The sequence below is a fragment of the Sylvia atricapilla genome, chromosome 9 (genome assembly GCF_009819655.1).
Source record: "Sylvia atricapilla isolate bSylAtr1 chromosome 9, bSylAtr1.pri, whole genome shotgun sequence".
Lineage (NCBI taxonomy): Eukaryota > Metazoa > Chordata > Aves > Passeriformes > Sylviidae > Sylvia > Sylvia atricapilla.
In genome coordinates, this window is record NC_089148.1 from 8,072,718 (window position 1) to 8,085,599 (window position 12,882).

Sequence of the window (12,882 nt, forward strand, 5' to 3'; positions counted from 1 at the left end):
TGCAGAGTCGGTTAAACATTTATAGGCACCTCTGAGTTTTAGTTACTGTATGCATAACACAATACAGCTTCCTCCCAAAGAGACACCTGCTCTGCTCTCAGATCTTTGTGTTATCACCAAGAGCCATTTAATCAAAGTAAATAAAAGGCTCGTTGTGCCTTCCCCACTGACTACTTCAAAAAAATAAAAACCTTCACAGCCATCTTTGCCCAGCCTAGGAAAACACGAGTCCACCCACAGGGATTGTAGTTGGAGCTACGGGAACGTGCACAGCCACAGCTTTACAGCACGCTTCAGGTAAAACCAGTTAAAATCCCCAGTATGGGCTTTGTAGTATTTATAGGACAGCATTATAAATCAGAAAGAGCAGCTCTCATCATGTTAACACATTGAGACTCCCACAGCACAGCTCTGCCTGGTTGCCTTAGTGATCCCAATAAACACACAGCGCCACTTCTTTTCCTGCCTTATCTCTGGTAGAGACACCCAAATGAGAAAGTCAGGCTGGAGGATGACATTGACACATCATTGTGGCACTTCAGAAGTTTTACTCAGAGACATCTGAGCTGCAAAGACACTTCAGTCATGGGCACAGCAGCCAACTTCACATCTTTGGGAAGGAGTAAGGAATAATGGAAGGAAAAAGCAATATCCCTTTGCCCCAAATTCCTTTTACTTACCTGCACAGCCAAAAGCTAGGTGATACCTAGAAGATGGGCTGAATTTGACACAACACACGTTGGCCTTGGCCTCAATGCTTGCAACTGAGTTGTCCAAGTTGGTAGACCACAGTTTCACTAGAGAAAGGGAAAAAGAGACATGAATAAACAAAAAAACAACAAAAACATGAACTTCACCTGAAAGGCCTAAAACCTAGTTATTTCATGAATAAGATTCTGGATAGCCTCAGTTGCTAAGAATTGAGTAAGTCTAAAGGGTCAGTTCTCACTGGTGGTTGGTAAGTTTGAGAATATTCTCAAGTCCACATTGTAAATACCCTCCTCATCTCTATATCCACAGGAGATGCCAAAAATGCCCAACCCACACACTTGAGACCAACAGAGCAGGTGACTAACCACAAGCTATAATCTCAATGCTTAAGGTTACTGCAGTGCAGATTCATACAACTAAGGACAGGAAAGCTTACATCCTTTTCTGTTCCTTGTCCCTGTGCTGGGATGCAAGAACTCCATGCTCCACAGCAAAAGTGCTTTGCACAGAATAAATACACCAAATTGTATGCACAGTGAGTGAGAACAACTTGCTTTATTCTTGAGAAGCTGGCACAGACAGGAGAGAAATCAGTCTGCTGGCTTCCTATGATGCAATAATCACTTGGTACAAGAACTTTACTGTTCTTTGAGAGTACCACATGAACGCTGATTAAACTACGTGCTAGAAGAAACTCTTCCTCCAAGCACTCAGTGCTTCAGAGAATGACCAAAAAAAACACCAGAGCTTTTCAAAATACAGCCTTCTTCACCTGCCAGAAACACTTCAAGCACCATTTAACCTTAAGATGGAGAGTGCCAGGCGCTCCTCATATAGTTAATCTTATTATTGAAAGCTAAAGAACACACTGGCTTTGGCCCAGATAAAGGAGCAGCAGATTGCCATCAAGCCCCATTGATGCCTAGAAGGCAGAAAAGACTTAAACATTCTCCCTCTCTTTTCTTGAGGAGTGGATCAAGCTGTACTTGAGTATCACAATCTGAGGCTGGAAGCAGAGCAAGCTGGAAGCAATGTTGAACATGCAGTTGCTACATGAAGTGTTAATCCCCTCAAGAGTTCCCCTTGAGCTGCACGGGCTTCTTCAGATCTGTGGCCAACAGGTCCTCCAGTCTTCTTACTGAAAGATCACTTTGGAGGTGAAGTGAGCAAAAATGGCACAACAACAGGAATCTTGCAACCCACTGTGATCAATACGAGAGAGATCAACAACAATCTTACAGTGTGTCCCCCACCCTCTCAGGGGTCCTCTGTGTCACCTCTTGGTCAGCATTTCCCAGGGACTTTGAGGGAAAAGCAAGGTTTTCATGTGCATTGTCTGAGGATATTTTACAAGATGAAGGAAAAGGAGGAATACTGGCAGGTTTTTAATAGTATGGCAAGCAATGAAAGCAACAAGATTGGGCTGTTTTGACCATACAAGGATGAAGGAAACAGCACTGCTCAGAGCACACCAAGGGATCATTGTGAATACAGCACTGTGGGGGTATCTGGCAGCTGCCTGGAACCATCAGAAAGCAGCACACACAGACACCAGCAGAAATACAAACCCCAGTGGTATACTCTATTTGCCCAGAAGCATTATGTAAAATTCAATGAAAACAGCACCCAGCCTGAGGTTGGTTTTTAGAAATAAATCTATTTTCTCTGATCTGATCTATAATATTCACCCTGGCTACACTTGTAAATGAAACAAAAACTTTGCAAGCATGACTTAAGAAGCTCTCTTCTCCCAGGCAAGACTGGATGATAAAGTTTCTCCACCATGTTCTGCATTTGTGGGCAGAAGGAAACAGAAACAGGGAAGAATTTTGCAAAATGAAAATATTTACATTTTGCTTAAATGAACAGACACCAAGAGATGAGTAGTCTAAGTTCTGGTGGCAGCAAAGGCCATCAGGTTTATGAATGAGATAAGAAGCAAATAGGACATGTTTATGAGAGGACAGTGTCAGCAGACAACACCATTTCAACTTGAGGAGTGTGGGGTGGGCACATGATCTCAAGTTCAGAGCAATACTCTGCTGAAATCTACTATTAAAACAACACAGGCTTTTTTTGAAGCTTTCCACCCAGGTATTTAAAGCTGCATCCAAAGCGGCCGAGTCTCTCCTTGACTTCCCCCCCAAACAAACGGCCATCTGCTCCCAGCTTTGTAGCAAAAGCTAATTGAGGACTCAGTTTCAGCTTGGCTCCTTTTTTCATTCAAGCTTGCAGGTCATAAGCTGAGCCATTTAATCTGGTGAAGAGACAACCCATGTGCTCAAAGTCATCATAATATTTGTTACAACTGACAGGCACAGATTAGAGCCTGCAATTTCTGTGATCTAACTGCTGTGAGATACGCTGGGCTCCAATTACATCTTAGTCAGTACCATAAAAAGGATAGATGGGACATATAACAACACATAATGAAACATGTCAAGTTTCACCTAGAACTGCCCATTATTTTTTAAAAAGAACTGACAGGTTAATAAAGCATAATTCATAAGGGTAGAGTTTATTTGCTGTAGCTTTCATCGTTTTTGCTGAGGTCGAGGCAGTAATTATACAACACAGATGCCTTGATAGCATCTAGAATTGTGTTGATGAGACAAGCAACCATCTGAGATTGACTATTTCTGAAACACATGTTCTCAAAGCATATTTTCTCTCATTTTGCAGCTGCTGAGAGACATCTTTATGTGGCCAAATACCTACCCCTCACTAAAGTATTAACAAGATGCTTCCAGAACAGTTTTTTTTTTTTTTTTTTCAGTTTCAATGTTTAGGTCTTTTCAAGACTTTTTTTAGTTGGAGTTTTACACCAAATGTGTAAGTTGATAAATTAATTTTTCAGGCATCAGTTCTGTGTCTAAACACTAAAAGAGGCAGGAGCCTGTACTACAATAGCTGAAGGTGTTGATGTTCACAGTTGGTACACAGAGTAAGGATGTTTCATCCAGCAGACGAAGAGCCTGCTGCTACTCTGGAAAAGCTCTAAGCCAGGAATAGGATCTTGCTACCAGAAAATTCATTTGCAGACATCAGCAGAATCCCTAAGAAAGGAGAACGCTGCTGAATTGTCCTGCTAGGCAAAATTTTGGATCCACTACCTTGTGCAGTGGGGTCAGGAAGGTGGTGTGGAGTGATGGCTGTCAGTAGTCAGTGACTGAAGGGTACTCCCTGCTTAAGACACAGACACTATTGTCAGTGTTACAACTCTCAACATCATCTTGACCTTTTCAAGGCACTTCCACCAAATGAATCCAACAGTCCCACAAATCTCCAGAAAATTACTGAACGTTTTAGTCAGAAAAATGACCAAACTGAAGGTTCAACTTGGTATTTGGAGAGCAGTGAGTACCTACATCTCAAGTCAACAGAAGCTGAAGGAATGAAATATGAGTGAAAACTAAGTCCCAAACAATCCTGAAGAAGTTGGAGGAGCAGACTCTGAGCTGCAGTTCTCAGGCCATTTCCCTTCTGTAGAAGATTTTTTTTTATGAAGCCAACTCTACATATCTGTGTTGCCTTACTGAAATAAGGGGAACTATAAAAAATAGCTGCAGGACTAGTACCAAGGTCTCATTTACTAATGCAATATGGAAATTATGTTCCTTAGATGCAATGAGACAGATGCCTGCATTCCTCCTTGCCATGAGACAATGAGAAGTCACTACTGCTACAAACTCATAGCTCTCAGGTGTTCCTGTTCTATCCCACCTCTCAATTTTGAGCCAGGAATAATGACAGAACTACAGATGTAAAACCAGGACCTTCTTCAGTGAAATTTATCAATACTCCTTCTATCTTCTTGAGTTTCAGAGAGGTTCAAAAACAAAGCCAGAGCAGAGAAACATCTGATCACCCCAACAAAGGCATCTATCCCAGTGAAGACAAGTTCTACCCACAGAGCATCACAAAATATTTCACTCTCCCTCATCTGCTAATTTTACCATGGCCATAAAACTACATCCCCAATGCAGAACAGGCAGCTGTAAGTCATGAGCTAAGGGTATTAGCTCCAGTCCATTCCTGGTACTCTGATGGCATCATTCTGCCTTCAAAAATACCATCTTATCTTCAACAAGAGCAGAAATTCACCCTTTCCTACTTACATGAGTATCACAGCTCCTGCCATTATTATGTGCATAAAAGAATTTAAATTAAGACTGTGCTTACTCCCCTAGATGCTTGTAGAACAAGTAAACACCAATTTTGCTCACTGTTGTCTAGTTAGAGTACATCTTTGGGTCCCTACAGACATACACAAGTACCTCTGCCCCTTGGAAAGGAGAGGGCATAACTGTAGATAAAAGTGAAGGGCTTGTACACACAGTAGTTACTCTAAGTACAATAATGCTTTTATGCTGTCATTATCTGCTATGAAAGCAGGAAGATCTTCCATAGATAAGCATATTCTGGATTACCTTCATCTAACAAGATGGAAACTGCAAGAACCTGGGGCGCAAGGATGCTGCTTGTAATTACAGGAGACTCATTTTCTGCCTAATAGCACTCTGTTAGCATCCCCTTTGCAGTGCCTGTCCTCTCTCTGAGGCAGAGAGAGCTGAAAAGCACTGGATTTTTCATTTATAAGCTCCTTCTCCAACACATGCCTACTTTCAGAATTAGCTTCTGACTTGAAAAGACTGAGGAAAGACAGGCAGATACACAAGCAAGCAGAAGGAACTGGCAAGGCTGTCCCTTTTATTTGCTGGCTTGTCCTGATCACTTGCGGTAATTTTTATAGAATTAATTCGTGTTTTATAGAAATATATGGTATAAAATAATTTTGAATCCAACAAATAAAAAGTGACTGAGGAACTGCAGCCTCTGAGGGGAGCAGAGGAAGCAGCACATTTGCAATAGAAAGAAGGGTGTCCCCACCAGGAGATGGGTCTCCTCCGAAGATGGGATTGCCAATGACCCAGTGATCAACACCTGATGGAAATTTTATCTACATCGGCCTGGGTGTGCAGCCCAGTGCAGAGTTCTGTAAATGCAGTCAGACCTCCAGCCCTGCCCAGAAAGCTGTTCACTGGACTGGGGACGGGTAGAAAAGAAATATGAATATGGAACAATGACTGAGTGGACAAAAGGGTGAGACAGCCTTCTTTCTGGCCAGAAAACTGTATAAAAACCGTCCCTGCAAAAGTGAGCTTTGTGAACGGGGAGGATATGCTGATATAGAGGCCGGATCTAAGGTTCACCCAGCACTGACCCCGGCTCAGTGCTCTCCTTTGCTTGTGGCTTTTTCGAATTTCTACTTCACAATATTTCTCAATAAAATGGCTTATTGATGAAATTGGCTGATCACTTATTACAACTTGATAGGGAAATGTGATACTTGAGCTTTGTGGGGAAGAAGGATGAGATTAGCTCAGGAAAGCCCAGTGTGGTCTCAAAGAAGCAGATAAATAAAAGAGGACAGGAAGAATAGATAAAAGATCTTTTCTGCCAGACACTCTACCTGGCCAGACATATATTACTTGTATTAAAACTAACCAGAACTTGATCAAACAGTCATGAACATAAGCAGAAGGACAAAGTTTTAAGTTAGGCAGGTTTGAATCAAGACACTTATCAGGAATGTTTGTGTTCCCTCACATTTAATCCTTTGATCACCCAAATGGAAGATGGACACTACAACAATGTGGACATTTTGCTGCTATTGGTCATACCTCAAAACCTTCTAAAATCTGTGCTGAGACTCCATTTGTCTCTAATGTGCTCTTTATATATGCAAATCACACGCAAGTCATGGTAAAAAATGAAGGATAAAATGTTCCAGCCCAGTTTTATCCACCAAAACCGCACTACACCTTCAAAAGACCTTTGTGAATTGAAATGCAGGTTATGTGGATCTGCAGGCTTTATTACAATGACTTCTAAGTAAACAGGACACTTTTAGAGACAATTACTGAATAAGTGAACTGTTAAACTGAAGACAGAAGCTCTGCTTGCAGCTGGGTTTTGCAAAAGTGGACATCTCGTTAACATGCTAATAAATGCAGATCTACCTGGCAGATCAGCTTTTTATATGCATGGCAAGAGTGGGGAGCACTGATGAAGAGGCTGTTAACTTACAAGGTGAATAGTCACTCTTGCTGCATCTAAGTACATAGAAAACACACCTGCCCTCCACCAGAAAAGGAAGAGGAAATGCAGTGAAAACATTTTAAACTTGCTCAAATATAAAATAATCATTGAAGTTTCATAAATGGAATTCCCAGCTTTGGGAACTGTAGTGACAGGACAAGGGGAGTGGCTTAATACTGCCAGAAAGCAGGGTGAGATGGGATATTGAGAAGTAATTCTTCCCTATGAGGGAGAAGAGGCTCTGGCACAGGGAGTCCAGAGAAGCTGTGGCTGCCCCTGGATCCCTGGAAGTGTCCAAGGCCAGGCTGGATGGGGCTTGGAGCAGCCTGAGATGGTGGAAGGTGTCCCTGCCCATGGTAGGGGCTGGGAAAAAAATGAGCTTCAAAGTGCCTCCCAACCGAACTTATTCTATGATTCTGTGATTGCCAAATGCAACTGAGGAACATGAATTTATTTTTGAACAGTATTTAAAAGCGTTTTGGAAGAGGAGAGCAGCTTACAAAGTTTAGCACTTATGAAAAATTAATGTATCATTTCAAAGCAAATCATGAAGAGCTCTGTCCAGAGCTCTATCAGTCCACCTGGGAGAAGTGATCCCTACTGATTAGGAAAAGAACTTTTAAGCTCTTGCTGTTAAATTACCCTGATTTGATACTGTAAACATACTACAGATAAAACTCTCATTCATTAGGGATGAAGAATACTACATCTCTCTCAGTGCTATACTCTTCTTTAGGAGCTTCCTATATCTCCTTGGAAGAGGAGCATTTTTTGACCACCATGTGGTAAAGGGCTTGGCCTAAGGACTCTCCAAAAGCGCTCTATCAAATGGACCCTGGAGTGTAGAAGGCTAAGAGCTGCTCCCAGTACTCCTACTCAGGCCACTATCCAACTCCTTAAAGCTCCAAGAATCAGAGTCTTTAACATGCAGAGCTACAGGTAAAAAAGCAGCAGGAATTTTTTAACTGCTGCTGTTTCACTGACAGCCTTGTTTTTGAAATATAAATACATGCTGTTCTTTTGAAAGGCCCTGAGGCTTTAACTCAACAAGTTTAACTAATGTTAAAACACATTTTGGTTTGTTTGGAGTTCAGGAGAATGTTAGCTGAGAGTACATTACACAAAAATATGTGAAGCAAGAGATCTTAATCTAAATAAAGTCTCTCCTTCTCTAGGATCCAAATGGTTCCATAATATCGTTTCATATTACCACAGAAGTTACAATACTGAAGGCAGCTGAGGAATCAGCTGCTTGAAATAGCACATTTTTGTTCCTTCAATGGAATACATAGAGCCTAAGTCTTCTGCACAGAGAGTGAAATAAAATAGTACCTTTGGCATCATCAGAGCCTGAAGCCAATAGCTTAGGGTCCATCAAGTTAAAGTCAACACTCCAGCACCTTTTCTCATGCTCCTGTTAAGAGAAAAAAGAACAATATTGCAAGGCAGTGAGTTGTAATATGATAAAACAGGGAAGGAAAACACACATGTTTTGGTATAAATTGTCATCAGGGACCTGGAGAGAGAAGCTATGTTCAGCAGTTTTTCAAAACAATACCTTTTCTCCCAATCAGACCAATCCCATCAACATGCCAGACATGCCAGGAAAGCAAAAAACACTAGAATGGCTTTTTTAAAGACTAAAACTGATTTCGTTTTTTCTTGGAAAGAAAAAAAAATTAAGATACACACATTAAAAACCTGTTTTTGCAGCATGATTTGACTGGCTGTGGCTCCACCATATGCTGCTGCTTATCCTAGATTGTAGCTGTATCCTTCTATATTAACAAGCAACTTTTAAGTATCTCCCAATAGTAAGAAGAGGCCCATTTCAAATACCTCCTCTCTGAAAGTCCAGGAAATCCTCACCTTCCTGTTGAGCTGTTAAGGAAATCTCCTGGTGTCTGTTTTACCACTCGAATAAGTATTATTAGAAGAATGCACACACTTTCTCAAAACACAGAAGAGCTGTAATTGCTATGCTGGCAGACCCCACATGGAAGCAGAACATTGCATTGAATAAAATCTGAAATGCAGTCAAACCCTTTGTTTAAAGCCTCCACACAAGCTCACAAGACAAAAAGCTCATGAGGATGAAGTCACTAAAGGGTTTCAGTACATGCAAAGCAGATATCAATGCCTCTATGCGTATCCAAATAAAAAATTCAAGTAATCTGATAGGCAGCAAAATGAGTTTGTTTTAACATAAGCAACAGCTGGTTGTCTCTAGGTTCATTATTCAGCCTCATAAACAAGTGCAAAATGTATTTGAGAGGAAAACAGACTAGATTTATTCTGTCCAGTATAATTTCTCTGTCATTGAGATATGCAAAGGTTTAGTGAAAACAAGCATTATAAAATGGCTAAAAAACAATGAAAAAGTAAACAGAGGCCTAGGTAGAAACTAAAACTAAGTGGGAACTTGAACCATCAAGGAGTCTGTAGTTCATTCATTATCACTGACCAGTTTCAATAGACTGTGTTACCTACACAACAACCTGCAGCACTTCCAGTCTCTTTCCAAACACAACAGCCATCTTTCAACCTCCTTGTTCTGATCAGGAGCTTCTCAGAAGCCATTAGAAACAGTGTTTGAGTTTCACAAGACACAAAATGCCAGAAGCTCATCCTGATGTAGGTGGAGCTGAGCACACAGTGTGGGGAAGAAACTCCCTTGTTGTGCTCCCCTCTCCCAGCCTCACCACTCAAGTCTGCATTTTGTATTTCTGCTTCACGAGCACCTGCGCTGCCAATCACTGCAGAGTTTCACAAAACGTTTTTGTGAAAAAACTGAAAAGACTGAAAAGACTGAAGTGGAACAGGTATGGAGAGACAGAGGCTTCTAAAGAAAGGTGAGACAGCTTCCAGGAACTCATTTCTTCCAGTGCAGATTCCCTGCCCAAAAGCAGTGGCAAAGGAACATCAACTGCCTCACAACTGTGACAGGAAGACAGAGCTGCCTCCCTTGGAGCACTACAGCTCAATAAAGCTGTGTGGATGAGATGCATTTACCACTGAGGAGGAACATCCTTTTCACCCTGTGGAACAGAGAAGTCTTTTGCTGGACTAGGAGCAGAATCTCAGACTCAATGCTGCTCGCCTAGCACAGTGCATCCAACAGGAAATGTTGCTCACTGGTTGTGTGTTACCTGATAGACCTTGGATCTCTGTCCTGTGAATCCATCCCAAAGGATGACGGTGCCTTCATAGTCACTGCTGGCTAGCAGGTTCTTGTGGTAACTACTCCAGCTGATACAGCTTAAAAAGAGCAAGCCCAGGTCAGTCTTACAGGAAATCATAACATACAACACAAAAATCACTCTTGCAATACATGAGGCAATGAGTATCTTTGCAAAGCACACAAAAAAAAAATTCCATGAGAAATAGAACAAACCTTATTCCACAAACTAAAAGCAAAATTTTATTGGCTGAAGAGACATTTCCCCCTTGATATGAAGTGCTAGGGTCTATAATCTTTTAAAAATGCATTTATCTCAAACATTGTGATTTTTTTTGCTATTTGAATGCCACACAAACTCTCAGAGAGCTCAAGGTTTGACTCCTTTAACTTCTTAGCAATAGACACTATTGTTATTATTACCATAAATTATTATTATACGATAAAGATAACTACTAACCGAAGAGTAGCTGTATATATAAAAATGCATAGATGCATGGACAGTAAATCAACCTCTCCTGCAGCACACATCTAATGTTCTATATTTGTACCAGCTACTACGAGGATGGTTGCAGTGATAGAGCTGAGTGATAGAGCAATGATTTCCCTGGCTTCACCTCTTCCATGATAGGTCATTAATGAGAAAATGCTAAGTATCCCTCACTCTCATAGACATGAGAGCTGACCACAAACACACCATCATTATTTCAGTTCTACTTCCATTAGGCACCCACACAGAAAAGCAGGTATTGACAGCCTGTATTTACTAGAAGCCTTACTCCAAGAAGCATAGGTGATCCCCTGAGTTCCCAATGAAGTTGGCAGGCACTGCCCACCAGGACCATGAGGTGAAGGCTGCAGCAGCCCAGAGATAACCAGATCTGACATCTGGAGTCCTGTTTCCAGGTGGAGCAGCCCCTGATGGACGCAAAAGCAGTTCAGAGCCTAGAGCTACACCACACTGAGCTGAGGGCTGGGAGCATTTTGAGCCAATGGCAGGGAGGTGGATATGGCACCACAGGAAGCCTTTATCAGTTCAAACCTGCTCCCCTGACCAGATCACTTCCTCTCAAGTCAAGGTTTCAAGGAGATAAGGAAAAAAAAGGAAATAATCTGTAAATCAAGCCATCATGTACAAGCAGAGAGAATATAATCTAGAGCCATCTCTTAGAAGGCAGTCTCTTATCTGGATGGCTTTGAGAGGACATCAGACAATGTCAGCAAGTGAAGAGGGTCCTAGAGGAAGGCTGATGTGCTGTGACACTTTGGGTAGTTAGAGGATGAATCACATAACCACATCTTGTAAAAAAAAAAAAAAAAATCACCCCAGACAATGAGAATTAAGAATTACTGACTAGATAGAAGGATGTAAAGGACAAGAGTTTAACACCTGTTTGAGATGTGACAGATTTAAAACACTTCACTGATGGTACAGATGGAGAAAAACAGAGTTGCTGTGGCCAAAAGCATGTTCATTAGATCTGGCACAGCAAAGATCCAATTGCAGCCTGATGGTGCTAACAAGAGGTTAACACTCATTTGGAGAGCATTTATAGATAGACTTAGAGGGGAAAACAGGAACTGACAGGTGAAAAATGGTTAGGGATTTGCAGACACTAAGTGGTTCAATTAACACCTTTTAAGTCACACACACCATAAATCTTTCATTTTTAAGTAATATGATTAAAGGATCATAGCAAGACAAAATCAACTCTGTTCCAGCTCTCTGCCTTAATTCTGCCCTCATCCCCACCCAACTCTCTTTACAAAGTCTGAAACTAGAGCTTTTCCCTTAACGTTGCAATACCTGAGCTTCTTTCTAACTCTAATTCTCCAAAATAACCTTTGTAGAGTGCAATTTAGGGTCCAATCTGGTAGATTGAGGGGAGCTCCTTTTCCAGGCAGTTTTTTAGCAAGTGCTGTCCTTTTATAGAAATCATAGAATGGTTTGGGGTAGAAGAAGCCTTAAATATCCCCTCATTCCATCCCCCTGCCATGGGCAGGGACACCTTTCACTACCCCAGGTTGCTCCAAGCTCCATCCAACCTGGCTTTGGACACTTCCAGGGATGGGGAAGCCATAGCTTCTCTGACAACCTGTGTTTTACCATCCTCTGAGCAGACAGCTTCCTAACACAACCTAAATCTCTCTCAGCTTAAAACCGTTCCCCCTTGTCCTATCACTCTCTGCACCTCTAAAAAGTTGCTCTGTAAAAAGTCCTTTGGTTGTATCCTCAGGCATCTGTGACAACTCACACCTGGAAGAAAGTTGTCCTGAATCTGGGATGTTTCTCTCCCACATGGCTTTCCTGGCACCTGCAGAAGGCTAAGAACTCACTGCAATGTCTGTTCCCCTTAAGGGAAGCACTGATCTTTCTTCCACGCTCAGCACAGGCAATTTTGTTGAAGCTTTAAATACATCTGTTTTTTTGGGTTCCCTTGAGATGTTATCATGGGTAATGCATTGAGTAACAAACTCAAAAAAGGCATGGGGGAGTAAGCTGGAGAAGGGCAAAGCAAAGTCAAAGGTGACATGAACCAAAAACGCAGCTTACATAGTCCTCAAACAGATTAACTGTCAACTCCCCAGAAGTTCATAAAAATAACCTTTTGCAGACAATATTTAGATGGTCTGCAGCCACATCCAGAAGAAATTGGAAGTATGAAGGCTCCGAGATATGATATAAAAATAACTACCTAGGGCTGAGAGAATGTATCATTCACTGGACTAAAAGGCGTTGGGTGATGCTATCTTTTATTTTAAGTACAGTAGCTGTATTTTTTCCCCAGTTTTTGCTTTGTTCTTTAATCCAGAAAGAGAGTGATAGTTACACCCCAGAGATTTCTTATCAGAAGTTGTGATAGCTTTCTTTCCTAGGGGATTAAGCTGGA

General features: G+C 41.5%; 1 protein-coding gene across 3 annotated transcripts in view; it reads right to left on the reverse strand.

Moving 5' to 3' along the window:
• Positions 1 to 12,882, reverse strand: part of COP1 (COP1 E3 ubiquitin ligase) — a 124,184-nt gene that overhangs the window by 54,343 nt on the left and 56,959 nt on the right. For all 3 annotated transcript variants that reach the window (XM_066324710.1, XM_066324709.1, XM_066324711.1), the window contains exons 13-15: positions 9,963 to 10,071; positions 8,146 to 8,227; positions 681 to 797 (exon numbers count right to left, since the gene is read on the reverse strand). In XM_066324710.1, coding sequence (XP_066180807.1) covers positions 681 to 797; positions 8,146 to 8,227; positions 9,963 to 10,071 — 308 coding nt within the window. The remainder of the gene's footprint in view (positions 1 to 680; positions 798 to 8,145; positions 8,228 to 9,962; positions 10,072 to 12,882) is intronic.